Raw genomic sequence first — 24,939 nt, 5'->3', positions numbered from 1 at the left:
GAGTGAAATGAACGTATCATCATATGCGTGAAGCCCTACTCGCAGCTTCTTATCCCCTCAATCAATAACATCCATATTTTCCAAGGATTTTATCATCATATTCCAAGTTAAATGATTTCGAAATTCAGCTTTTCATTCCTGATCGTCACCGCCACCACGGTCTTTCCTTTCGCGAGGGCATATCCACCACCGTACGCTGGATGCTTCACAGCTGCAGCAAAAGAAGGCCCACCAGGATTCGTCACAGGTATCAACGAATGCGAGGTCAGTTGCTCAACCTTGTACGGAAAATGAACGGGATGTTCGATATTGACGTATCGAAATGGGATAGAATACAGTTTTGATAATCGGTGTACCATATGCGGATGAGTGGTCAGTAAGGGAAAACGGCACGACGATGTATTACTGTCGAGCGCGATACGATGCTCCTGATCCCAGATACCTCTCTGCTATTGGACGTTCAGATTGCAAAGTCGACGTGAGTTGCGTTGATCGTCTCTGCTTGTCTTCGACTGATTCTGGACTTTACCCCTGGGAACAGACACAGATCATCAATCCACCCGGCGAGTGGACATGGGGAGGGTGCTACAACATCTCTCAATCTCCTGACTCTTCTTCGTTCGACTGGTTCCCCGTTGCCGACTTCAGAGAGTGCTTGACCCGATGCACACCTTATCCTCAAGCTTATTCGAAGTATAATTCCGACTTTACGGTTTCGTGCCTCTGTTCTACGATTTGGCCTGATGTTGACATTCTGGATTGCTACTATGACGAACCGTTCTTCCATTATCATACTGTCCAGCCCAGTTCTTTCGCGAAGAGGAGATCGAATAGAGAGGGACAGCATGTATTGGATCTGTGTCCGGCGGGTAGTAGAGCTTGTAGTGTGCCTGAGAGTGATGGAGAGAGCTACGAAGTGAGTTCGGTGTCGAAGAGCTTGTACAATGTCGGAATTAAGCTGATGTCTGCCCCACAGTGTATCGACATAGACATTGACTTCGAGTCATGTGGTGGATGCGCGCATGGTGATTTTGGTCCAGACAGCTTACACAACACCACAGCGGGAGTAGAGTGAGTGCTTCCACTGAGTTTGTCAATCGAGAAACAGGTCAGCTAATTGCATTGCGGATATTTCCAGTTGCACAGCTCTTCCCGGTGTATCCTTCAGTGGCGTGTCCTGCTACATGGGCTCGTGCCAGGTCGTTGCCTGTGAAGAAGGATACAATCTCATCGACGGACAGTGTTTATCGGTATGATCCGGAACCATCACGAGAATTTCTATATTTAATTGGAGTGTATATCTTGCTCTAACCCATGCATCATAGCTCATGTCTGGACCCCTTTAGATGCACTGCCTCGAGACCGACATATCTTGTGTGCGTTTGATGGCACGTGACCATGGGCCAATGTCTTGAGTGGGGAAGATCTCCGATCAATCTGTGCACCTGCATTTAAAGCATGTCAGTTGAATGATGGGATCATTGAGATCATTTGAAAAGCATTTATCAGTAAGATGCATCTGACTTTCCTCACTGTCCCAATCTTACCTCTATCGAATCCATTCCAACATGTTTCTGGTCGTCCCCATGATCGTTGCCGCCTTGTCATATTCCGTGGCTGCGGCTGAAGTTTTCGCTGGATGTTTCAACCCTTCAGTCATCAACATCAACGCTATCTTCCCCAGATCGTACAATACCGCTACCATCACCTGCCCAGTGAGTGTCCCTCATATACCATCAACCTGATAAGTATATAATGAGCCTTATATGTCCCGTCAGGAAGTTTGCAGACGACTCTCCAGTCCTCAAGATACCTATGCCTACTCGAGAATTTCGACTGTTCAGCCCAACACAAGCTTATGTTGGTGCACCACCGTCCAACCTGATGCTGCGCACCTGATCGCCGATAGCTCATGTCCATACCCGAACTTATCAGTGAGCTTTGCTTTCTCGTCCATTCATCATACTATTACAATTCCCATCAAGATTAACAATTGCTTGATTGCATCCGTCACAGGCCGAGCTCGTCCGCCCACCACCAAATTGGGGATGGTACAAATGCTTCGACTTCCTCGCCCAAGGCCCAGCAAACAACTTCACCGTTCAGTCCCTTCCTGAGTGCCTGACCGCCTGCTCGACATACCCTAATGCATATTTCAGTCATCTCGATAATTCGAACAACATGTTTTGCGCATGTTATCAGCGTGGTCCACCATTTACGACCGATCAGTGTGGGGTGGGAGTCTATTATCACTATTATCATAGCTTTGGTCCTAGCGAATTTGTCAAGAGGAGAATTAGTGGCTTCGAAGATGGTGAGCAGGGGAGGGGGCTTTGTCCGAGTGGATTGAGCGCCTGTAGGATCAAGGACGGGGATGATTATAGTTTTGAGGTGAGTTCATATGGCTCGCTCGCATTGAACACTCGATCACATGATGTTTAATTCGTAGTGCATCGACATGGAAACCGGACTGGAATCGTGTGGAGGATGCATACACGGGGAGGTGGGCACGACTGGTTATCATGGCGAAGCCGTTAAGTCAGTGTTTCATGGAATGACAAGCAACCATGTGATATGCGCTGATCGTGGTTTCCATCGCTAGTTGCCTGACCATGCCTGGTATCATCACGAACAGCGTCACATGCACAAAGGGACGATGTAACGCGTTTAGCTGTGACGAGGGTCATCGACTGGAATATGGCCGATGTGTTTTGGTTGAGTAATAGGTCCCAACGATGCCTATCGGAAGATGCGATGTTCGGAATGATTAACTTGACTGCTATTGATATGTGTTGTGCTTTGGTGTCACGGTACACCCTACGTGTCAATGCCAAATGAGTTCTTATGTATGTCACCTTGTCAATTTATGCTGCTCCTGACCCAATCAAATCTGCATGATTATTGTTTAGCAGTGTAAGCTGCTTTAAGTGGTTTAGTCGAATTTGGATCTATCATAGTTGGCTCCTCCTGCACGTCGTAGTCGAGTGACCACGTCGTCCTATTAAGCGATTTGAATTAGTGCTATGTCGAAATGAAAGCTACGCAGAATGGAAGGATGATAACAGGTTGTAGCGAGAGCTGGCCCGGTGGTGAGAGAAAATGAGTTGTGTATATGGAGATAGGGACCTACCTGCTTGAGATCTGATGTAGTTGATGCTGAAACTTCAATGGAGTACGCTCGGAGGACGTTCTTGACGTCTGCGAGGTGTACTGAGACCTAATCATTCGAATGTGAGATCAGCTATCAGGTCAGGTATATGGAATATCGCGGTTCATGTATTGCCTGGGGGATCGAAATGCTACGCCGAGGCGGATTATCTGACTTCTCCCTCTCTCGCCTGCTCAGTATATATCAGTCTGATCTTTCGTGCCCCCCTTCCAGGTATCCTTGACGCCCTTCTTGCTGTGTGATCCATACTTCTCAAACCCGTTAGCAAAAATAGCAAACTCACCTTCGCCCTTCTCATGATCTTGACCTCTTCTCCAATCCAAATGACCAGAACGAACTTCTCCCTGAACGAATGCTCATCGTTTTCATACCTGATCTTAGCATATGCGAAAGAAGCTCGTTGTGGTTGAAGTTCTTTGGCTAATTCTTCGATGTTTCCGGTTCCGGTCTTGGTGAGTGTCAGAGCATTGGATTTGTCCGACTATCGTTCATCGAAAAGAAGATGTCAGCTTCCTTGAAAGTTGAATGTTATGAGAACAGCTCACCTCGTAATCTAGCAATAACCAGGTGGTTTCATCGTTGTTGCTTCTTATCTTCTCGTAAGCTGATTAGACTATCAGCTACAAGACTCGTCTTCGGCATTGGGTATACCTAAAGCGGACCAACTGACCTTCAGCAATTTTTGGGTCTTTCACGTCAGCCATACTGTACAGGAGAGTCGAGGGATGGGTGTGGTGTAGATCGAAGGGGAGGTGGGTCATAACATTTAAGCATGAGATGTAATTGAGGAGGTAACAGCATAACATCCTCACCACCAACAACAATGCTCGACGATCCAACCGCGTCAGATTCAGGGAAAAACGAACGACAGCCACGTGGAACGCTAAATTGCAAGAGATGACGGGATCAAATCATAACGAAGGAGAACAGGATAGTAACCGAAATCAACAACATTGCTGCTTCATCTATGCTGTTCTCGAGATACAATATTTTGGTATCGCAAGCACATCGTCCCACTCAAAGGCCGGAAGGCAAAGATTATCAAGATGTCAGGCCCACAAGGAAAAGTCGTATCGACAGATACAGCCACCACTCCCGAAGTCGAGCCTATCTCTTCGTTACTCGCTCATCCGTTATTGCAGGATCCTAAATTCGTAGCTGCTGCTGGGGGATTAGTGGTATTGTTGATATTCCTGAGCCGTGAGCTTCTATGACAGATGCTATGCTGCCATATCTGACGAGGTAACAAGCTCACACGATTCATGTGACATAGTATTCCGTACCAGCAAGAAGACATCCCGAAGGTCAGGCCCAACCACAGTCTTACTCATCGGACCCAGCGATGGGGGCAAGACATCGATATTCACTAAAGTGAGCCAAAGCGTGCCAGTGGAATACCACATGGTACTCGGCTGACCATAACTATTCGTGTATAGCTTGTCCACAACACACACATTCAGACGCACACATCCATTCAGCCTTCCATAACCACATTCCCCCTCAACTCGCCATTCGACGATGGCCAGTCGAAACTTATCAAATTGGTCGATCTGCCTGGACATCCGAGGTTGAAAGATGAGCTCAAGAAGTATGTGAGAGAGGCTAGTGCTGTGGTGTTTGTGGTGGATATTCAGGCTTTGGTCAGAAATTCTGCGGCTGTCGCTGAGTGAGTGGCTTTACTACCTCAAATTACGAAGTTTTGTTGCCCCGACAGCATGAATTACGTATTAGCTATAAAAGTCAAAGCTCAGCCTCTATCCCCGACGCTCAACTACGCGCTGCCTCGACATTTCACCAATGGTATGAGCGATGCTGATATGTCGCTAATCGCAGAGACCTTCCCCCAATCCTCACAACCTTGTCCAACCTCAGCCTCACCCATTCAGAACCCATCAAATTCCTAATCCTAGCTCACAAATCCGACCTTCTCACTCGCTCCACAGGTGAAATCCCAGAATCATCGTTGTTTACCGCACGAGACCGAGTCAAGTCGATCCTCACCCGTGAAATGGACCGGTTAAAAGCCACACGAACAAAGAGCGGTGCAGGAGGTAAGATCGAGTCGATGGGTAAAGTCGCTGGGACTTCTTCTTCGGGATTCTTCGCCAGGCTGTTTGGTGCTGGTTCTGGCGGAGTGGGTGTGGAAGGAGAGGATGAGGGGGAGGACGAGAGTTTGATTTGGGGTGGGAAGGGCGGGTTTAGCTGGGATGATGTGGAGGGTGTGGAAGTCAGTTTTGGAGCTAGTGGATTGGGACCGGTGGGTTTGAAAGAGGAGACGGAGGCGGGCGGTAATGGGTTGGATGAGGTTAGGAACTTTATATGGGAGGTTTAGGAGCAGTTCTTGTAAATAGAACTTAAGGGTGTCAGATATTTTGGTATGTATGGGTCTCAGGAGATGTCTTTCATCAGTCGATCCAAGGTTGGGTTTCACTACCACACATCTGAGCATCCGTTCTACACAGAGTAGAAATCAGTATTTGTCACCGATTATAACATTATGAGGCAACGCATCGTGGTGTGCCTTTGATGTTCATTCTACAAGGAGATGCGCTGGAATCTTCATCAGAGTAGAGATGAGATGGCTCGCGCTTGTGTTCTCTCGATTTCTGAAGACCTCTGCTCTGTTAATGCATCAACGACATGGCTCAAAGGGTACTGGTGATTATGCTGAAGCATCTCCTGCACCCTCCCAGGCAAATCATGCTTATTCCACCGCCCGAAGCGCGATGACGTCACTGTCATGTGACATGTGCCACACCTCCTTTCCACATCCGTAACCGTGTCCAACGTTGCCACCACTTCACTTCACTTCGCACAGCAACAACTCGTTCATCTCTTTTCCAGTGATATCTCCTTTTCATCTTCCATTCACATATCTCTCGCAACACCCACATAGCTCCGTAAGCTTCTCAGAACCACCGAAACCAACACGCACGACTCCACCACTCATATCACCCACCAAACTTTTTCTAAACACCCCCAACCCACTCAAATCCACCCAAAATGGTCCGAGGCTCCGATATCATCTTGATTCTCGTCGCTATCATCTTCCCCCCTCTCGCGGCGATCATGATCACCGGTTGCGGGTGCGATACACTTATCAACATTTTGTTGACGCTGTTGGGATACATTCCTGGCCATTTGCACGCTTTCTGGTTGATCTGTGAGTGTTTTACCACTTTTGCTGGAGATGAGGGTGAAGTGGGGTAAATTGGTAGTGACAAGGAGCGAAAAAGGAGGAGCGCCACACCTAACCGCCTGCGAGAGATACGCGCGCGAGAGATGGTCATGAACAGCAGGGGGGAAGGCCCATGCGATTTTATCAGAAGATCGCAGGCGCATCCTGTTGAGATCATTCTTGTCCTCCATGACTACCTCCCCCTCTTCCAATCCTGATCTCATATTCTCATCTCCTCATACACATACGGCATGTTCATAACCTGAAGTCGCTCGTATGCTGATAATTTTTCTTCTCCTCGCAGACAAAAAGATGAAGGCGGAAGAATCATTTGGTCCTGGAGGATACACTTACTTGGGTAATGGAAACTTTGTTGGAAATGGACCTGCCTACACCGGGGCACCTCGTGAGTATTCAACCCTTTCCTTTGGATCAGCAAAGACCAAAATAGACATTCCTTTCCTTTGGTCTATCCAAGAGCAAAACAAACAGGAGTTCTGCTTTAGCCCTTTTTCACTGAAGAACTGTCATTTCCCTTCTCCTCTCCGCCCATTTCTCTCCCTGTCCCCTTTTCGCCCGTCATCCTCTTGTTGTCTCTTGTTTGCCCCTTCATTGTCAATCAGTCTGACCTGGTATCTCCTTCAGCTCCTCCTCCTCACGGTCACCAGGGTCACCCACAACAGCAATACTACGGCTCAACCCAATAGGCCGTCGATTGGTCTCCATAACCGTTGGGTGACAACTGTTTAGGAAGATGACGGAGAAAGCGGTGGACCGGCCATAAGAAGGTGAGGTGCGATGTCGTGTTACCCGGAGTATAGATGCAGGCCTGGACAGATGCGGTATGTAGAAGAATGTATTGAAGGATATTGATATCTGCTGCCATTCTGGCATAAAATAATGACCCATTCGCATTGCTTAAATCCGGCCAATGAGGACCTTAAGGTGTGCAGTATGTTGCAAGCTGTAAAGTCATAACGACTATTCGGATCCTTTCTCCAAATCTACAAAACCCGATTACAAAAGATACACGTACTTCTTTTCTCTCCCCATTCCTTGGATGCGGTAAGAGAATAAGGATGACGCAAGCTGGTCTGGTGTCTTCTGACTTTTGTCCCTGTTGTATGGTGGATATGCATATGTAAACCAAGGGTTGTAGTTCAAATATCACTCTAATGTTTTCATCGTTATTGAGTCGAATCAAAGCATTGCTCCCATACGAGATATCTTCATATTGACAAGATACAAGCTACATACAATATGGGTCAGAATTCTTCGAAAAGTAAGAATAGGAGTGATGGAGTGCTGATCAATGGTGATGCTGAGTCGGTATGTATTAGTCATGTTATCATCTATTTTCCCATCTCTGGCAGCAGTCGCCCTTGACGATATCACTTCGTCGAGCTCATCGGCTCGTATGGTGTAGGACAGAATATACGAGATCACAGGATTGACAGGCCATCGATATCCCACCGAGCAGGAAGTGGCGGAGGAGCTGGGTCATCTGAAGAAAAACTATTGTGAGCGATTTCACCGGTATCCACCCACAGCTTTTACCAGGTCATCCGCAGTGTCATCTGCCCAATGTTATGTAGAAATCATGGAATTGGTCTGCCGGAAGATGGCAGGGTCACTGATACCCCTTGGGAATCACACAGTACGAGGTATAATGCAAACTGAGATAAACGATAATCGCGATGGCTCGTACAATGTGAAATGTCATAATTCCAGAGCATGGGTGGAGAGTGAGGTGGTGGGGTTGGAAAAGGAATTTAAAGGGTTGAGTAAGAGGAGTGAGTGGATGTCGTGTCAAACATATCATTCCGTTTGATTATGGAGGTCAAGCATGGATGTTGAAACTAGATTCGTTTCGCAGGATCATGGTCTATCAGTCTTGTCGCAGCGGATGGTCGTAATGGATGTTCGCGACCTGCCGGAGTAGCTTGAAGTGATGGGGTACTCAATGTAGTCTCTGTAAAGCATATTCCGAGATTGCATGGTAGGTTGATGGATGTGAGGGGAAACGTAGGTTGACGTCGCATGTGAGGTCAGCGTGTTGTAGCATGCAGAAATGCCTTCCATGGCCACGTGTATGGCTTTTAGTACAGTATACAGTACGGCTTATATAAATGGGATGTTGAATATCAGGCAATGCGCAAGGACACATTGCTAGGTCGGAAGGTGAATGATCCTGTGCGAACTGACGGCGATCCAAGCCCGTCCACCGAAGGCACGCACACACCCACACCCACTACACCCACACCCCTCCAAACGCCCGATGCGCAATTATGGATCTAATCCCAATCAGCTGACCATGAAATCATTGAATGATTGTCTATTTCATTCGCGATACAGCACTTGTCTAATCTTCTGCCTTTGACCGTTGTCATCCATGTAAGCTGGTATCAACAGAGTCTGTTCCAGCACGATGGGATCACACATATCGATGAGTTCTCGCAGAGGGGCGGAGATCATCAATGATCATGGTGTATATGTGGGTGTTCGTCTCTTATGTACGATCCGCAGGGAACAAGCGATAGATGAAATGAACGCAGTCCCGATCCTACCTTGTACCTGACCAGCCGGAATCGATGGAGATCATTCAGAACAAGATATTACCCAAGTTCAAATGGATCTTAGCTGGTACGTCCAAGTCCAGGGGTTAATCTTTGCGCTGATGGGGTACTGTACTGTGCATGATCCAGCTGAGCAGGTCACGCCGCTGGATCCAGCAATCAAAGATGAGTCCTCAGACACTGAAGAGGATGGTCAACCTCACGGTACGGACGGGTATATGCAAGTGGAATTCACCAAGAAGGGGTTATGGTCCAGTAGACAGGAGGATTGGTTGTCTGAGGCATTGCATCATTATGGTCTTGTCGGTCAGTCTGCTTCTGCTCATTTTCCTGATACTCTATCTGTACGCTGGATGGGTGGGAGCTGAGAAGCATACAAGCTTACATTGCATACGATCATTCAGGTTTTGCGGGGAGGCCGAGAAAGTTGAAGGATCAGGGGCAAGCTCAAAAGTAGAAAGTAGACAGCGAGCGATCGGATCAATCTACTGCGATTGTATGTGGAGATGGATGTGTATGCATATGCTCAACAAATGGTGTGGATATGTTTGCATTCCGATTCCTGACATTGACCCTCGTATAGAATAGACCAGATCCAGTCGTAGCACTAGTGTGTTTGGAACGTACAGTACTCTCCCTCTAAATTTGTCCGATAGTGTATAAATACAAGACATCCTTTCAATCTCACTTGCCATCATTTCTCCACGATAGACAACCAAATGGATTGGCGATTTCGATTTCAATTTTGATCTTGATCTTATTTTGCTTTGGATTATTTGTTATGCTAATTGGTTTTGTCGTTGCATATTTACTCACCCACTCAAGAGATCGATGTGATTGCTGAGTGATAACGAGGGGCTCAAACATCTCGAGAAGTTCAAGAAGAGGAGCAGAGATAATTAACGATAATGGAGTCTATGTGGGTGAACACGAGACGGGGGGTCCGTCCATCCGAGTCCGTGCTGATACAAACTCGCCTTCACTATGTGTAGTCCCGATTCTATCTTGTACCCGATCAACCCGACTCGATGGATGAGATAGAGAACAAGATCTTGCCAAAGTTCAAGTGGTTATTAACAGGTGAGACGATACTGCATCCTCACTTTTTGTAACGACACATGAAGGATCTGATAGACCCAAAATTGAAACTTACCCATAGCAAAGCAAGTCCCACCACCTTCTCCCACTCTCAACCCGACACCTCTACCGACGGACTACATCAATACGAATGGACATGAGGAAACCCTCAAAATTCGAAGAGGGGAATATCAACCTCAGGGGAGAGACGGGTACATCCAGATTGAATTTACGAAGAAAGGGAAATGGACGAATGCGAGATGGGAACCTTTGGAGGCAGCGCTGCATCGACATAAGTTGGCGGGTAAGTACATCTCTTGCCCTCTTGCAGATTGCTGTTGAGCTGATGTAGTCGTGACCGTATTGTAGGGTTGAATGGGAGACCTAAGAGGTTGAAGGCGTGAGAAAATGAGGACCTGGATCCGTATCTGAAAGTCTGGACCTGCTCAGTGCTCAGATTATACGTAAAAAACATTTGGGATACATGCGTACAGTATTAATATACGTTGCGCACGGTATTGCTCTATGAGATCTAGTATACCACTACTTTCATCTCGGAATGATCCCTCATCAATTGGATCCTGGCAAACGTTCCCCCAAATAAAATCCTGTTCTTGTTCGGCGTCGTTCTAGATGAAGTTGACACACACACACAAAATATACAATGCTGTGCACTAACTCATACCCTTCCAATTGGCGCATTGACCTTGTGTGTATTTCGTTGGAAAAGGGGAAAAGGGGGTCAATGCACTCTTCTTCGCACTCAAAGGATCATATTGGTGGGACTGACGTCAATGCTGTCTATGGCTGTCTACTCGACGTTTATCCATGACTTACTCTGAATACATAGCAGTGATTATCATTATTTGATCTCTCATCCTTGGCTTTAACTCAAAATATTGACCTGATCTATCAAGATCTACTCGGCGATACAGTCTAGCACCATGAGTCTCTGGCAATCCACCCCAATGCACGTAAGTATCCTCACCCAGCTGCACAGAGGCTTTTCCTCAGGCAGTCACACTTGGCTGATATGATACAATCCCAGTGGCAAACATACACTACCACCGCACCTTTAACCCCTCAGCTGGAAGAGGCATTTCGAAGACAAGCCTCGATGGCGTTCAGGCATTGTAGGTCTAACGATCCGCTCATCACACCATATAAATGCCTACGAATTATAGTGATAACTTGGGTCACTGACTCCTCATATCGTTGTTCTCCTCACAGCCCACCAATCAATCGGATACTCCGTCACATCGAGCTATACTTCTCATAACGGCGTGACAACCGGAACGACCCAATTACAAATTGGTAAGGCCTCTCCGTGGAGTGCAGAAGAAATAGCGGCGGTTGAGGGGTATTTGGTGGGGCTAATACCCAAGGGTGGATTGATAGGGTGAGTGGGGATCTGTCGTCACTGTCTGTCGTCACTGTCTGTCCGATGGATGAAATGAGAGAGTGTACGACTATGGATGAGATAGCTTCTAGCTTTACCGGATAAGACGGTTTGGGTACGAGCACTAGTATCTTAGATCGGGTGCTATACGAATTTGCACGATATGGAAGGAGCTAGAGCTCACCATACGGATGACGTACTGACCATTCACTGTCTGCCTGAATCAGCCCATCAGGTAGACCAGTAGGCTATATCGAGACTCTCCCTCCTTCACCCAGTACTACCACACCCTCCATCACCTCCTCAAGGAAGATGCAGAAACGATCCAAAGCGCCCTCCATGACCTCCTTCCCCTCGACAGTCAGCGAGGCAGGGACGGTTTCTCCATCGGTCCCTCCGGCCAGCATGCAAATGACGACAGCGCAATCACCTACCAGTCCTACTGCGTCCAATCACGTCCATTATGAGGATCATCCTTATCAGCAACATGGTAAATTCAGTTCGATCGCTAGGAGGTTCAAGAAGAGGAGTGTGGGGTAGTACCTTAACTCTCTGGAGCGATGGATGAGTTAGATTGCTTGGTCTTTCTATCCCTCTTTGTGTATACAATCGGGTCATGTCTGTACTCTACGTCGCATTATCGGTATAATCGATACACCTGTAGCATAGTACGTACTGCCCTCTGTAAAATTGCATAATGCAGGATATGGCTTGACTTGTATATCGATCTATATACCACTTTTATCTTCATCTATCACTTACATCATCACCTCCTCTTTTTCAGTTCTCCATTCGCACTCCCATTCAGCGCTTTACCCGTAGTAGTCCCAACACTCTGCGGTACATCCTCCAACACCGCCTCTTCGCCCTCCCCATCCTCAGTAGGTTCCTCCTCATCATCCGACCTTGAATCCTCGGCCCCCTGTCCCCTGACCACCTTGACAGCAACCTTAACAGCCATGTAAAACCATATACTAGCCAACACCCATAACAAGCTCACCAAACCGATAAAACCGAGGTACGTTTCGTAGGTTAGATACTGCCCTGTGGAGGGGGACCACTTGAATTTGATGAATCGTGGTGCATCGAGATACGAGGTCTTGATTACTAGGAAGAGGCCGATTTCACGGGAGAATAACCATGAGATTAGGAAGATTACGAATGTTAGGTCGCATGAGCGGGAGTAGGAGAGGTAGCGGAGCATCTTGGCGAGCTGGGAGTCAAAGGATAGAATCAGTATGGGTTGAAGGTGAGAATTGTCATATACTTTTGAGATTCATTGAACAAGACATGACTTTGATGAATAGCCAGAGTCAGAAGAAGACGGGAATTTTTGAAGAACAGATGTGTAGAGCAATCAAGGCTTCAAAGGTTCGGTAGAGCGATGAAACCACAACACAGGTTACACCCCCAAAGACCAAGTCAAGAAAATTAAGAAAAAAGCCCACTCACAGGTAAAAAGATATCACAGAAATCCATCAACACATGAATAACAACCCCTATCCTCGTGAAATTCGCAATGTAACTCGTAACAATCAATGTTATAGTCAAGATGTGATGCCCGAACATCTGCCAATGGTCTTTACGTCGTTTCTCAGAGTTTATCACGTAGATTTGGTGGAACCACCATCCCAACTGTGCGAGGTAGTAGAATTTGGTCAGAGCTGGTAGAGGGGTGTAAGGGTATATGCCCCATAATTGTTCGGGGGATGTGGGTGAGGGGACGGAGTGGAGGGTGAACTGTGGTGCAGAGTGGGGGTATTAGCTAGAGTATAAATGTAGGGTTGGGTGTGCAGTGGGAAGGATAGGAGGATACTGCGTTTAGGATGGTGACGAGTCGTAGTAAATAGTTGGAGAGATGAAGATTCAATCATAAGGATGCGAGATGGTCGGGAGAAAGAACAAAGGAGTCTCCCTCCTTCCCAACAATGACCAAACACCCTTCACCGCATCGTAAAACATCAACTCACCATCCCCAGCGTCCAGAACACCGTACAATACAACATACTCCATGCCTGCTCCGAGAACCGCGTCACAAGGTGATGACGATGTTTCTTCTCCTTCTTCGTCTCCTCCACCATCTTGACCTTTTTCTGTCTATATTCTAATATTCTATTCCTGTCTAATACGTACCCCGCGAAAGGCTGGAATATATAGTTCATAGTGAATGAACGGAGCAGAGTAAATATTATAGCGCATGATAAAGCGTAATATACATCTTTGTGCCCTTTGTCGTAGAGTATTTGTGTAGGTGGGTTGGAAGAGGATAAACGGAGGAAGGACGAGGTGGGCTTAGGGTATATGGGGTAGGAGAGGAGGAAGAATGGGTGGAGAGATACGGGGAGGTAGGTCGATATTAGGGTGGGTAGGGAGTTGGAAAGTGAGAGTGGGGAGGTGAGGTTGGATGTCATTTTGAGTAGTTGGTGCGTTAGGTGAAAGGGTGAAGGGGGACCAATGATATGGTCTTTTTAGATAATCCTACGTTTCACGTGTCGTATGGTATCGTCTCGAAAACTCGTGAGATGTGCTTTCGATATATACTGGAAACTGATCTTCGGTTTTGTCGTAATGAGCATATGCTGAGATAACTGTACAATGAACAAAGAATGATTAGTCCAACCCAACCCAACGTGTGATGCAAAGTCAAAGGCCAAAGACACCTAAAAAAATCCTGGAACCATAAAAATCGGAATGGAATGTCGAGGCTAAGGTGAAACGCGTCTAAAAAGTGAATTTACGTACCGAAAGTATCGGGATATCTTCTTCTAAATCTTCAACAAGATGCACCCCAGCTCAGCTGATCTTTGATGTGGAAGGCGATACTACCCCGAGTATATCTATCGATGGAAGATATGGGTACAAGCTGGTATATAGATGATCTCTGATCTCTATCACCCCACAAATACGAGTAAACTAGTAACCTTGCATCCACGTTCGCGTCAATCAACTTACAGCTGCGACCAGATTGATCCCGCCTATACTATAATATATCTTATTTCCAACACCCACTTTACGTCTTCAAGTTCATCTTCGATCATCCTAATGCTCATGCTCTTTGTAAAGCCAGAGTCGAAAACATCCTATATCCCACTTTCTACATATTGAACAGAACAACTGCGAATCGTCATAGAGGCTCTACATTCTTCATACCGGATACCTGCACCATGGCCCTTGCTAAGCCCTCACCAACGCTATACGTCTCCAACCTAGAGACCAAGACGAAGAAACCGGAATTGAAGGCTTCGCTATATTCCCTATTCACACCGTATGGTCAAGTGTGAGTGTGGTGTAACTTACACTTGGATGAACTACCATGAGCAATATCAACGTGGTAGTGCTGTGGTACTGGATTGGGACAGTGCTGATCCCGTCTCGCTTCGTATTGGTGCAGGATCGACATAGTAGCGAAGAAACATGGAGGAGGACGAGGTCAGGCGTTCATTGTCTTCGCGGAACAGGCTGCTGCGACTGCTGCTATGAGGGGGTTGAGTGGGGAGATGTTCTATGATAAGGAGCTGGTGAGTTGGGGTCTGCATATGATGGCTGTCTTGGCTGCTCCCCACTCAGTTGTTGGGTGATGATGATAAGGAGAGAGATCGCTTGAAGAACGAGAAGAAGAGTGATTGATAGAATGTCTCTGGCTGGTATTTCGACACAACACTGAGAAATAACGAATACACTGTATTGTCATTCAAGTGACCAGTGCTAATACACATCAATATACTAGTCAATAACATACTCCAAATCACCGTCCAACACCACCCTCTCGCGTCTCGACCCCTCCCTATCCCGAGACAAGGCAGCCATGGAAGCTGCCAAGTTGGTAGTATCAAACGCTCAGGGGGAGTACGAGCAACTAGAGAAAGAACGGGAGGCTGACGAAGCTGCACTGAGGGGGGAGAAGAGGGATCTGGCTGAGGATGGGGATGAGGGTGGGAGGGAAAGTAAGAGGTTGAGGGGTGATACCCTACCAGAGGAGGAGGACGAAGAGGAGATGGAGTTGGATGATGAGGATGACGGTGGGTATCCCTTTTACCGTTCCACCTATCACCCCGCTAGAACCTCATGGATGGATGGTTGAGGTATGGACCCTGCTGATCTCCCTGGTGGTTGGGTATAGACGACCAGCCATCCCTTATATGCTCGAATTTGCCGCCTGAATGTAATGAAGATATAATGTCTGCGCTGTTCTCTCAGTGAGTGTGCTCTCCTCTCCTCTGAACATTCTCTCAGATTTCATCAAGTCCAGTATAATGTGTTTCCGCCACCACGATACGGTGCGCCGTCCAGTATGTGGATAATCGACTGACAGACTTGTTCCTTCGTCATGATAGATACACAGGCTTCCAATCCATCACAACCTTCTCCTCTCCTCTCCCCAAATCGCACCCCAAACCCAACAAGGGCTCCAAGTCGTTCCTGGTTCGATTCGATAATACTGATAACCTGAAAAAGGCAGAGGGGGAGACCAAAGGGTACTTGATGCAGCCTGGATGGGAGATGGGCGTGTCTGCGAAGTAAAATAGAGTAAAATGTTGAAGATAGGGTAGATCGATAAAGGGGGTTTTGGGATTATACGTGTGCTCTTACATACAATTCAGACCAAAGAGCACCATCGAGTAATGTGTACATATATGCATGGGATAAATGAAAATGAAGGTGAAATTGAAATATGGGTAAGATGTACAATGATAAATAATCATGTAACTGATCAGTGGGAAGTCATGAGGTATTACACTACTACTACATTGATGATCTTGACAGTATACTAAATCTACTCGACCTGAGAGTGTTATCTCGCTTGGACTATACCTCTTCCTCTGAGATTCTGAGATAAAACACATCTGTCTTCCTACTCATGATGATACTCCTACGCCCCACCAGTCCCACCTTCCCTCTTAGCCATAAGAGCCTTGAGCGGATTCCCATGATCGCCGAATCTGCTGAGCACCTCTGCAGCTCGCTTCATCTCTTCGGAAAAGTCGGTGATGATCTTTCGAGCTCGTTCTGTAGGATCAAGACCATGACATCATCTCGTAAGCATCACCTCAAATACCATCTATTGGAATCGCGTGGTAGGATGGAGAAGAAACGGACGAAGAAGAAGACTCACCATGCTCTGCCTCTTCCTTCTCAATAGCTGCAACACCAGCCAACAAATCCTCCTGAGCTTGTTTGTTCATGGTAGTGAAGAGGTAGTTTACTTGAATGATATTTTCATATCTACCCAATGTCAGTGTCATCGATATCACATCAGCTTGAATCATGTCGTCCCAAAGAACGACGATTGGGAGGAAAAGATAAAGAGAGGTGCTTACGCATGCTCAAGTGTCTCTTTGGCGTAATCTGACAAGGAAGACGAGGTAAGCCAACTCTATCTCGCTTCTTATGGAAACATTTTCGGATTGGAACGCTGAGGACCCTTCAGACTCACTTTTTAGGAATGCGACCATTTGTTCTTGGATTTTATCCCATTCGTCCTCGAGTTGACATTTGGAGTCGAATACGTGGATCTGGGTGTGTCACAAGGGATTAGCATGAATCATAGGAGACGCAGTCGACATGCAGCGAATAATCGATGGGAGGGAATGTTACTTGTCAAAGAGGAAGGAAGGAAGCAAGGCAGGAAGAACCCCAAGATAATGCGAAGTGGCAAGGGAGGAAGAAAGGCGAAATTATTCAGAAGGAAAAGAGCAACTCACAGCCTCCATTGGATCAAAGTTATCTACTTCCTCAACCATCTCCTCCTCCTTGGTATATCTCATCTTCTTCCTCGCTCCCCCACCGTCCACCTCATTCCATTCCTCTCCTGATGGAGTGAGGGAAGAGCTCGACCCGGCTGCTCGTCTGGTGAGCTTCCTAGGTAAACCCATATTGACTCCGGGGGAAGGTCGTCCTCTATCGGTGAAAGAGGGGGATTTGAACTCCGAGTTAACCTTTCTAGGAGTGGGCGGTGCGGATTGGCTGACGTTGTTGTTGGCGGTAAGCCATTGTCTGTTGGTATGGGAGTTGGCTTGGTTGTAAGAAGGAGAGGAGTGATCTTCCTCGTCGATACCTACCAGATCTGGGGAGGTGTTCGATCGGTTGATCGATCTGGATTGGGGGGATTGGCGGTAGGGTGAGCCTTGAGAGGGGTAGAAGTTGGATGCCATCTTGGAGAATAGGGTACCTATTTTGAATGATTGATTGAATAAGATGGATAAATTGAGTTTGGATGGGTGGATGGTGAGGAAGAAGAAGGAAAGAGAGAAGGAAGGAAAGAGATAAATAGGTGGGTTGATATGTTATATATACTTTTCATCGATGAGAGGAAAGGAAGGAATAAAGAGATATGAGTATGACTTGGCGACGCACGGACCCATCCTTTGGTAGATTAGTGAGTATAGTACACGTCATCCGACGTCAACCATCAGTTTGTACGAATTACGAGTTGAAGAAGTGACAATCAATCATCTTGCTCAACATTTAGACGAAAATGCTATTCCTAACATCATTGATACGGTCAGTAGTCTCATGAAGAGAGTTGACGAGTTTATGCAATTTCGTTTCATCCCTCCTATCCCACTTAACATCACTGTACACCTAGTCGATGAGGTATTTACGTTTGAAGAAGGACCGTAAGTGGATGAGCTATAGTGGGGTCAATCAGCTATACCGTATCTTTATGGTGAAGGGTACACCGTAGCTTACCTGCCATATTCCCAGTCCAATTATACCTATCGTTATGAGTATGGAAAAATTCTTCACTCGAGAATTGGTGCTCTCTGCAAACGATAGATACATAATCGCAAGATCAGCAAATGTGCCTCACAGGGTGTGCCATCAAGCTTCGATCTAGGCGACGATATATCAAAATCGTTCCAACTCGACTCACCGTTCGTATCTCGCATTCTCATTTCTCGCCTTTGTAGGTATCCCATCTCCTCCACAATCTCCTTCACTACCGCTTCGAGCTTACGCATTTCTACTTCGAGGATGGACAGGGACTCTTGGTTTGCGATGGCACTGCATCGAGAAATCAGCTGACGTCCGGTTCTCAGGCCACGAAGCAATACAGCTGGCTTCGAGAAGAAGCTATCACAGATGAATACAGATGACTCACTTGTAATCTATGGCATCTGCTCCTATATCCACATCCAAATCTACACTTCTCGATAACTTCTCATGCGAATCTGAAAGATACAGAGGAGAAGATCAGCTATGAATCTTCGAATGTCTACACGTAGCTGGTAGACTGGACTTACCACTCTCCAGGTAATTCCTCAAACATACTCCAACATCAGCAGACTCATGCGTGGTAATAGCCAATCTAGTCTCTCCTTTTATATCCTACATTCACCACGATTCATATCAGCTCCTCATCTCTGTGTCAAAGACAAGAGAGTATTGCGTAGCTAACCTTTTTATTCAAGTATACGTTCCCCCTCTCCGACCCATCTAGAATTTCAATATCCACCCTCTGTCCAAATTCGTACGGTACGTTGGCTGTGACAATTACCAACGAGTGGGCAGCAGCAAAGTTCCATATACTAGAGGGTAAACATCAGCACCGCAGGCTACGGCATTTTGCTGCGAGGAGCATTCAGCTTACCATCCTACAGAACCGCAAAGAGAGATTAGCATGTCATAACCTCATGAAAGGTGGAAGGACTCACTCGGTTTAGGGTACCTATCGGCGACCAGGTCGAACTTCACAGCGTATACTGCTGACAACAGTGAGAGTAGGAGTAATATCGGTCGAAATATCATGATTCGGTCGTCGAATCGTTTCTTCGTGGTCTTGAATCTGATGGACAAAGGTAATAGAGGTATGAAATGTTGAAAATGACAGCCTAAAGAGAGATGATGCACCTCCACGTCTGAACATAAAACCACCAAAACGCGTGTAACATTAGGCATACGAATCAAACATTGCTGGTCTCGTGCGCCTAAACGCACAACGGTCTGTACCTGTAATTAGATTCCGGATTCAGCGAGTGAGTCGTTTGTTGTAAAAGGTTAATTTGGTTCTGTTCTCGAGAGCAACAGCAGCCAAAAAGTCAAGACTGCAGAATAAAGGAAGGCAGTCTACAACGTCGTTGTAAGGTGCTTTGAACTTTCCCATAACTACTCCTTCCCCAATCACGACATCAATAGTCAACTCGACCCACCCGATCAATCACCCCCTGTATGAGGTCATTCCTCTTCCCCTACATCACACGCTCATTACAACCCACACCTACTCATTTCTCAACCAAATTCCTTCATCCTACTCTGCAATCAAGCATATTCAGAATGTCAATCACAACCTCAACAAAAGCTACGACCTCGACCAAACCACTGGAGGAGGAACCCGTACTGAGGGTGTACAACTCCCTCACGAGGTCGAAGGTATGTAGCTGACCATAGCTTATCGGCATAGTGAACACAGCTGATGAGACTATCTGTATTGGTAGGATGTATTCAAGACTCGTAAACCAAAACATATAGATTGGTACAATTGTGGGCCGACAGTGTACGACTCGAGTCATATGGGTCATGCGAGGTTAGCTACTATCTCCACTTTGTCATTCTGGTAGATGTTCAGCTGATAGTGTTTGTACATTAGGAATTACCTTACTCAAGATATCATTAGAAGGATACTGAGAGATTATCTTGGGTATAACGTCAATTTCGTTATGAATATAACGGATATCGATGACAAAGTGAGAACACTCTCCACCCTTCCTATCCTCCCACTCATCTCTCAAATTTCGTCTGCTTCGACCTTCATCCACGGTCTGCCCTCTTCCTCCCTTCGACCAAAATCAACTGACCCACAACCAACAGATCATCCTCCGTGCCCGAGAGAAATACCTCCTCGACCAAACCAAATCTTCCAACCCCTCCATCACCCCCTCGCTCCTCAACGATACGAAGTTAGCATTCTCCAAATTCCTAAATTCCAAACTCATCAAATCCCTCCCTTCCCCACTCACATTCGACACCTCCGACGATCTGGAGATATTTCAAATCATCTTGGAAAAGGATAAATCAGATGTGAAGTTCGCCGAAGAAGCAAGGTTGAAAGAGGAGAAGTTTGCTTTGTACCTTGCGAGCTTACTCAAGGCTCACGGGGCTATCAAGAAAGCTGAGGGGCTATTGAATGGATCGAATGAGGGCGATGTTGTGGATCTGGTGGATGGGGCTAGTGATGTCTTGGGACCATATTATGGTGAGACCGTGAGTCATGTCCTCCTTGCATCGTTGATGACTCTGCGTGCTTGAGTCTCACTTTCCTCCTCCAATGTAATATACTAACACGTCTTCCTCTTCAATCGTTTCACTGCGATACATGCTAATTTCAACAATACTTGTTCGCAGCTCGGCCACACAATCAAAGACCCCATCGCAGTCTCCCGCACCCTAGCCCTATACTGGGAAGAACAATTCTTCAACGACATGGAAAAGCTCAAAATCCTCCCACCAAATTTCAAACCCCGCGTATCAGAGTACGTCTCGGAGATCGTCACTTTCGTGGAAAAGATAATATCCAATGGGTTCGCGTACGAAGCTGAGGGGAGTGTATGGTTTGACGTCAATAAGTTTGATGGGGCTGAGGGGGATGGATTCAGACATGATTATGCGAAGTTGCAGCCTGGGAGTAAAGGGAATAAGAAGTTGATTGATGAGGGTGAGGGTGAGTCTACTGTCTCTTAATTATCTTCTTCTCACTCCATTCTCGTGATAATGGGATGTTTTGATCAATCTCTCTATGTCTCTGGGTGACCCCAGTACTGATCTTGACATATCGCTCTAGGCGCTCTGACCGGCTCGAAAGGGAAGAGACAAGCTGCCGATTTCGCCCTGTGGAAAGCCAAATCCAAACCTGGCGAACCTGCCTGGCCATCCCCCTGGGGAGAAGGTAGACCAGGTTGGCACATTGAGTGTTCCGTCATGGCCTCTGCGATTCTTGGTAGAGGAATGGATATTCATTCGGGTGGGGTGGATCTCATGTTCCCTCATCATGATAATGAATTGGCCCAGAGCGAGGTGCGTCAGCTTACGTTTTACCTTCGTATGTGTGACATCTGAACGATGAAGCTGATAAGTGAATTCAACTCGTAGGCATACCATGGATGTGAACAATGGGTGAATTACTTCTTGCATACTGGACATTTACATATTGAGGGGTTGAAGATGAGTAAATCGTTGAAGAATTTCATAACCATCGAGGTGAGTTCATTCCTTCTCGTGAAACTTATTGTAATCACCGCATGTTGATGCCTTTGTTGTTGTATTATGTATTACAGGAAGAACTCTCGCGAAACACCGCTCGAAGATTACGTTTGGCATTCATGCTGCAGACTTGGAATCAGAAATTAGACTATAGTCGAGGATTGATAGCTGATACGAAAGCTAAGGAGGAGACTTTTGATGTGAGCTTGTTTCTTCTTCAGGCATCTTCTGAAAAGGTGTACTAACGGGTCGCTTGCACTTAGAACTTCTTCGCCAACGTAAACGCTCGATTGGTACAAGCTGGCCCATCCTCGGAGGGGAAACATCAGATGGGAGACGCCGAAGAGGCTATCACCAATGAGTGAGTAACGCCTTCTTCCTATTTGATGAATCCTGTGTCTCACGAGAGATCACCAAATGTGAGACGCATTACTGATCTCACGCCTTATCATTATAGCCTATTCACCGCTCAAAGCGAATTCCACGCAGCGCTCTGCGATTCCTTCAACACCCCTACCGCCATCCAGATCCTTCTTGATCTCATCGCCAAAACCAACATCTACTTCTCGACAAAAGGCAGAGAAAGTAATCTTGGAGTGGTGACCAACATCGCAGAATGGATAACGAGGATGTTATGGATGTTTGGGTTGGGCGAGGGTGCACCGCCTAAGAATGGGATAGGGTGGGGGATAGCTACGGTTGGTGGGCAGGAGGGTGTGAATGGTCATGATGTGAGTGGGAACTGTTCTTTCCCTCGTTCCATCACATTTCAATCGAACCAGGCCATTAAATTGCACCTAATGAGCAGAGCAATTTCATTTGTCCTCAGGGTAGAGCTTACTTTGCCGTAACTTGTCTAGGTATCAACCCAAGTTGAACCATGGGCACGTTCGATATCCTCCTTCCGAGACTCAGTCAGAAAACTAGCCATGGACAAGACAATCTCCCCCGACCAACTCTCAAAACGGATATTATCCCTCTCCGATAAATTCAGGGACGAAGAGGCTGTCTCACTGGGTCTTCAACTAGACGATGGACAGGGTAACGACGGAGGCGCATTATGGAAGATTGTTGATCCCTCTTCCCTCGTTGCTGCTCGTGAGGAGAAACGACGAATTGCAGCTGAGAAATTAGCTAAGAAAGAAGCTTCTGCCAAAGCTGCAGAAGAGAAGAAGCGAGCTCAGTTGGAGAAGGGCAGAGTGAACCCTAAAGATATGTTTAGACCTCCGAATGTCACGGGACTGTACACTGAATGGGACGATTCGGGATTACCTACGAAAGACTCAGAGGGGAAGGAGGTCAGTAAGAATGCGGTGAAGAAGTTGCAGAAGGAGATGAAGGTGCAGGAAAAGTTGCATGAGGCGTATTTGGTTTGGGTCAACGAGCAGGAGGGGAGGTAGGTCGTGTGGGCTGTACTGGAGAGAAGGGCATATACAGGTTGAGAATGGACTAGACATGGGATTCTAGATACAACCACATGCATGGTAATATACATTTATACAATATAACAAGTGGGAACCACTGGTCAAGCGGTGTTGGCACGTACGAGTCTGGGATCATGGTCGGGTGGTTGTGGTAGAGATGGATAATTTGGTTACTACGATTCACCTCAGTCAGTATATAGTATTCCACCGGTGGATATGAGATAAGAGAGTAATGCCCACAAGTCCCATTATTCCCGCTCAACCCCAATATCTCCATCACAGTCCTCTCCAACTTATCTTCGTTGGACGTACGGAACGGTCTGCCCTGTTGGAAAGTTATGATGGTTGAGCCGTTCTCCTCTCGAGTGTATGTGCGGGGTGAGCCGGCTATGTCCAGAGTACCAGAACTGATCAGCGCACTTCTCTCAGTTGCATACTCATTCCACGATATGAGGAACGAGTAGAGTAGATTTGAGTAATGAGATATGAAGAGATGATGGGGGTGACACCTACCGCTAACATAGTCCTTATGGGTTTGAATCGTACTTAGGAATAACTCGGGGTTGAGCGTACCACCGTAGATGAATGTGATTGACTACTTCAATAGCTGAATTAGATTGGTAGAATGATCTTGGTCTGACTTTAGAAGAATGGCAGCCGGGGGGTTGGACTTACGTGGGATTGGGATTTGGGTCGCCATGATTTGAGAGAAGATAGCTTGTTTCCCATGGTGCGAGTGAGATGATAGCTATGGCTTGTTGAGATTAAGATGTATCAGGAGATACTCAGATGTAAGTCGAGTCTGCAGACTTTCAAGATGTCTTATCAGTACTGGATTCATGAGGATGATGCAAAGAGCGTGTTTCATGATGAGTACGAATACACCAACCCATCAAACTGATGTCATCAGGAGAAACAGGTCAATGCGTGTGTATCGTACCTTGTCTGTGCGAGGTTACAGCACCGCACGACATGGGTGGGGAACAATCTCATCTGTATGACTTTGACAAGTCGAGATATCAGAGTTGAGGATACAAAAAGAGCAGAATGATACTGTATACATCAAGCGGAACTGCCCATCTAGTCATCGGAATTACACCAAGCGTCTTCACCTCGGTCCAACCACCCTATATCTAACCTCCACATCAGGCTGTCTAGCTCGAACAGACCTTACAAACTTCTTCACCTCCTTCTTATCGAATGGTTTGGACGATCCCCAGCCGTACAGGACGGTATTCGGTGAGAGGTTCTCATGGATGATTTCGTCTATAGCGAAAGGTCACGGGGAAGGAGTCGCATCTATCAGTGACTTATGGATACTTGCATTGTGGGGATGGGGTACACACCGGATGATCCTGTCCAGAGAGGTGTTGGGCCGTGGGAGGTTCCTTCGGGGTAGGTGAACATGAAGTATAAGATCTGTGTTGAGTGGATCAGTCATGCAATATATGAAAAGGGGTAGTTTGGGAAGATATGGTACTTGCATATCTCGAACTTGTCTTGACATTCGCGGGAATCTCTTTGGCTGGAAGCTTCTCTTTGGAGGAGAAGGCACCCATTTTGACAATATGAAGGACGGTTTTGTTATGCTTCTATATGGGAACAACAAGAATATAATAAGGTAAAGGACGACCCCCCACACGCGAAGAGATTAACAAGTTAGAGAAGCTGTCCGATCAAAGCTGTGCTACGGAATGATGAAGTGTGTGCGGTGGTAGGTGAAGAAACACGACTTATCAACGTGTTAGATTCCTTTCGTTAAAGCCTTGACTAGGAAGGGCGATTCAGTGTTCTATGCAGCTCAGACTGAGTATGCGGAAATGATTATACTGTATCATACATTAAGATCATGTGCATCATTTACAACCCACAACTTATCGTATCCCGCTGCCTTTATGTGGCACTTGCAATGAACCATG

At 46.6% G+C, this 24,939-nt stretch overlaps 16 protein-coding genes across 16 annotated transcripts; 10 read left to right on the top strand and 6 right to left on the bottom strand.

Moving 5' to 3' along the window:
* Nucleotides 1–111: 111 nt before the first annotated feature.
* I302_105341 (uncharacterized protein) lies at nucleotides 112–1,256 on the top strand (the record flags this gene model as incomplete). The annotated part of the gene is made up of 5 exons (XM_019195205.1): nucleotides 112–264; nucleotides 332–478; nucleotides 542–916; nucleotides 977–1,071; nucleotides 1,139–1,256. 5 exons carry the CDS (start codon nucleotides 112–114, stop codon nucleotides 1,254–1,256), a joined length of 888 nt encoding a protein of 295 aa, XP_019042918.1.
* A 312-nt stretch (nucleotides 1,257–1,568) lies between these two features.
* I302_105340 (uncharacterized protein) lies at nucleotides 1,569–2,723 on the top strand (the record flags this gene model as incomplete). Its single annotated transcript, XM_065870069.1, has 5 exons — nucleotides 1,569–1,715; nucleotides 1,779–1,934; nucleotides 2,017–2,391; nucleotides 2,450–2,538; nucleotides 2,603–2,723. 5 exons carry the CDS (start codon nucleotides 1,569–1,571, stop codon nucleotides 2,721–2,723), a joined length of 888 nt encoding a protein of 295 aa, XP_065726141.1.
* A 209-nt stretch (nucleotides 2,724–2,932) lies between these two features.
* On the bottom strand, nucleotides 2,933–3,873 carry I302_105339 (uncharacterized protein; the record flags this gene model as incomplete). Its single annotated transcript, XM_019195203.1, has 5 exons — nucleotides 2,933–2,998; nucleotides 3,131–3,217; nucleotides 3,453–3,650; nucleotides 3,715–3,773; nucleotides 3,840–3,873. 5 exons carry the CDS (start codon nucleotides 3,871–3,873, stop codon nucleotides 2,933–2,935), a joined length of 444 nt encoding a protein of 147 aa, XP_019042916.1.
* A 342-nt stretch (nucleotides 3,874–4,215) lies between these two features.
* I302_105338 (uncharacterized protein) lies at nucleotides 4,216–5,501 on the top strand (the record flags this gene model as incomplete). The annotated part of the gene is made up of 4 exons (XM_019195202.1): nucleotides 4,216–4,369; nucleotides 4,443–4,540; nucleotides 4,606–4,835; nucleotides 5,003–5,501. The coding sequence occupies 4 exons, from the start codon at nucleotides 4,216–4,218 to the stop codon at nucleotides 5,499–5,501; spliced, it is 981 nt and encodes a 326-aa protein (XP_019042915.1).
* Nucleotides 5,502–6,172: 671 nt separating this feature from the next.
* Nucleotides 6,173–7,054, top strand: I302_105337 (uncharacterized protein; the record flags this gene model as incomplete). Its single annotated transcript, XM_019195201.1, has 3 exons — nucleotides 6,173–6,332; nucleotides 6,652–6,753; nucleotides 6,993–7,054. 3 exons carry the CDS (start codon nucleotides 6,173–6,175, stop codon nucleotides 7,052–7,054), a joined length of 324 nt encoding a protein of 107 aa, XP_019042914.1.
* A 553-nt stretch (nucleotides 7,055–7,607) lies between these two features.
* I302_105336 (uncharacterized protein) lies at nucleotides 7,608–8,294 on the top strand (the record flags this gene model as incomplete). Its single annotated transcript, XM_019195200.1, has 4 exons — nucleotides 7,608–7,676; nucleotides 7,774–7,867; nucleotides 8,006–8,140; nucleotides 8,224–8,294. 4 exons carry the CDS (start codon nucleotides 7,608–7,610, stop codon nucleotides 8,292–8,294), a joined length of 369 nt encoding a protein of 122 aa, XP_019042913.1.
* A 481-nt stretch (nucleotides 8,295–8,775) lies between these two features.
* I302_105335 (uncharacterized protein) lies at nucleotides 8,776–9,380 on the top strand (the record flags this gene model as incomplete). The annotated part of the gene is made up of 4 exons (XM_019195199.1): nucleotides 8,776–8,841; nucleotides 8,903–8,990; nucleotides 9,053–9,229; nucleotides 9,328–9,380. The coding sequence occupies 4 exons, from the start codon at nucleotides 8,776–8,778 to the stop codon at nucleotides 9,378–9,380; spliced, it is 384 nt and encodes a 127-aa protein (XP_019042912.1).
* Nucleotides 9,381–9,951: 571 nt separating this feature from the next.
* Nucleotides 9,952–10,404, top strand: I302_105334 (uncharacterized protein; the record flags this gene model as incomplete). The annotated part of the gene is made up of 3 exons (XM_019195198.1): nucleotides 9,952–10,003; nucleotides 10,083–10,304; nucleotides 10,370–10,404. The coding sequence occupies 3 exons, from the start codon at nucleotides 9,952–9,954 to the stop codon at nucleotides 10,402–10,404; spliced, it is 309 nt and encodes a 102-aa protein (XP_019042911.1).
* Nucleotides 10,405–10,944: 540 nt separating this feature from the next.
* Nucleotides 10,945–11,939, top strand: I302_105333 (uncharacterized protein; the record flags this gene model as incomplete). Its single annotated transcript, XM_019195197.1, has 4 exons — nucleotides 10,945–10,974; nucleotides 11,049–11,133; nucleotides 11,231–11,399; nucleotides 11,627–11,939. The coding sequence occupies 4 exons, from the start codon at nucleotides 10,945–10,947 to the stop codon at nucleotides 11,937–11,939; spliced, it is 597 nt and encodes a 198-aa protein (XP_019042910.1).
* Nucleotides 11,940–12,165: 226 nt separating this feature from the next.
* Nucleotides 12,166–13,810, bottom strand: I302_105332 (uncharacterized protein; the record flags this gene model as incomplete). Its single annotated transcript, XM_019195196.1, has 3 exons — nucleotides 12,166–12,612; nucleotides 12,852–13,139; nucleotides 13,370–13,810. The coding sequence occupies 3 exons, from the start codon at nucleotides 13,808–13,810 to the stop codon at nucleotides 12,166–12,168; spliced, it is 1,176 nt and encodes a 391-aa protein (XP_019042909.1).
* Nucleotides 13,811–14,563: 753 nt separating this feature from the next.
* I302_105331 (uncharacterized protein) lies at nucleotides 14,564–15,920 on the top strand (the record flags this gene model as incomplete). The annotated part of the gene is made up of 5 exons (XM_019195195.1): nucleotides 14,564–14,676; nucleotides 14,791–14,917; nucleotides 15,127–15,418; nucleotides 15,520–15,595; nucleotides 15,734–15,920. 5 exons carry the CDS (start codon nucleotides 14,564–14,566, stop codon nucleotides 15,918–15,920), a joined length of 795 nt encoding a protein of 264 aa, XP_019042908.1.
* Nucleotides 15,921–16,269: 349 nt separating this feature from the next.
* On the bottom strand, nucleotides 16,270–17,551 carry I302_105330 (uncharacterized protein; the record flags this gene model as incomplete). The annotated part of the gene is made up of 5 exons (XM_019195194.1): nucleotides 16,270–16,406; nucleotides 16,513–16,622; nucleotides 16,718–16,745; nucleotides 16,834–16,912; nucleotides 17,102–17,551. 5 exons carry the CDS (start codon nucleotides 17,549–17,551, stop codon nucleotides 16,270–16,272), a joined length of 804 nt encoding a protein of 267 aa, XP_019042907.1.
* A 430-nt stretch (nucleotides 17,552–17,981) lies between these two features.
* Nucleotides 17,982–19,022, bottom strand: I302_105329 (endoplasmic reticulum vesicle protein 25; the record flags this gene model as incomplete). The annotated part of the gene is made up of 7 exons (XM_019195193.1): nucleotides 17,982–18,029; nucleotides 18,090–18,163; nucleotides 18,274–18,404; nucleotides 18,502–18,571; nucleotides 18,644–18,728; nucleotides 18,799–18,928; nucleotides 18,991–19,022. 7 exons carry the CDS (start codon nucleotides 19,020–19,022, stop codon nucleotides 17,982–17,984), a joined length of 570 nt encoding a protein of 189 aa, XP_019042906.1.
* A 651-nt stretch (nucleotides 19,023–19,673) lies between these two features.
* I302_105328 (cysteine-tRNA ligase) lies at nucleotides 19,674–22,996 on the top strand (the record flags this gene model as incomplete). Its single annotated transcript, XM_019195192.1, has 11 exons — nucleotides 19,674–19,769; nucleotides 19,835–19,923; nucleotides 19,987–20,083; nucleotides 20,208–20,600; nucleotides 20,742–21,057; nucleotides 21,178–21,410; nucleotides 21,486–21,593; nucleotides 21,671–21,796; nucleotides 21,860–21,957; nucleotides 22,054–22,327; nucleotides 22,457–22,996. 11 exons carry the CDS (start codon nucleotides 19,674–19,676, stop codon nucleotides 22,994–22,996), a joined length of 2,370 nt encoding a protein of 789 aa, XP_019042905.1.
* Nucleotides 22,997–23,152: 156 nt separating this feature from the next.
* Nucleotides 23,153–23,749, bottom strand: I302_105327 (uncharacterized protein; the record flags this gene model as incomplete). Its single annotated transcript, XM_019195191.1, has 4 exons — nucleotides 23,153–23,193; nucleotides 23,261–23,407; nucleotides 23,534–23,615; nucleotides 23,696–23,749. 4 exons carry the CDS (start codon nucleotides 23,747–23,749, stop codon nucleotides 23,153–23,155), a joined length of 324 nt encoding a protein of 107 aa, XP_019042904.1.
* A 379-nt stretch (nucleotides 23,750–24,128) lies between these two features.
* On the bottom strand, nucleotides 24,129–24,427 carry I302_105326 (uncharacterized protein; the record flags this gene model as incomplete). Its single annotated transcript, XM_019195190.1, has 2 exons — nucleotides 24,129–24,286; nucleotides 24,367–24,427. The coding sequence occupies 2 exons, from the start codon at nucleotides 24,425–24,427 to the stop codon at nucleotides 24,129–24,131; spliced, it is 219 nt and encodes a 72-aa protein (XP_019042903.1).
* Between the last annotated feature and the right edge of the window lie 512 nt (nucleotides 24,428–24,939).

Source organism: Kwoniella bestiolae, chromosome 3, assembly GCF_000512585.2.
Source record: "Kwoniella bestiolae CBS 10118 chromosome 3, complete sequence".
NCBI classification, from domain to species: Eukaryota; Fungi; Basidiomycota; class Tremellomycetes; order Tremellales; family Cryptococcaceae; genus Kwoniella; species Kwoniella bestiolae.
This window is presented reverse-complemented; position numbering and strand designations above follow the sequence as displayed.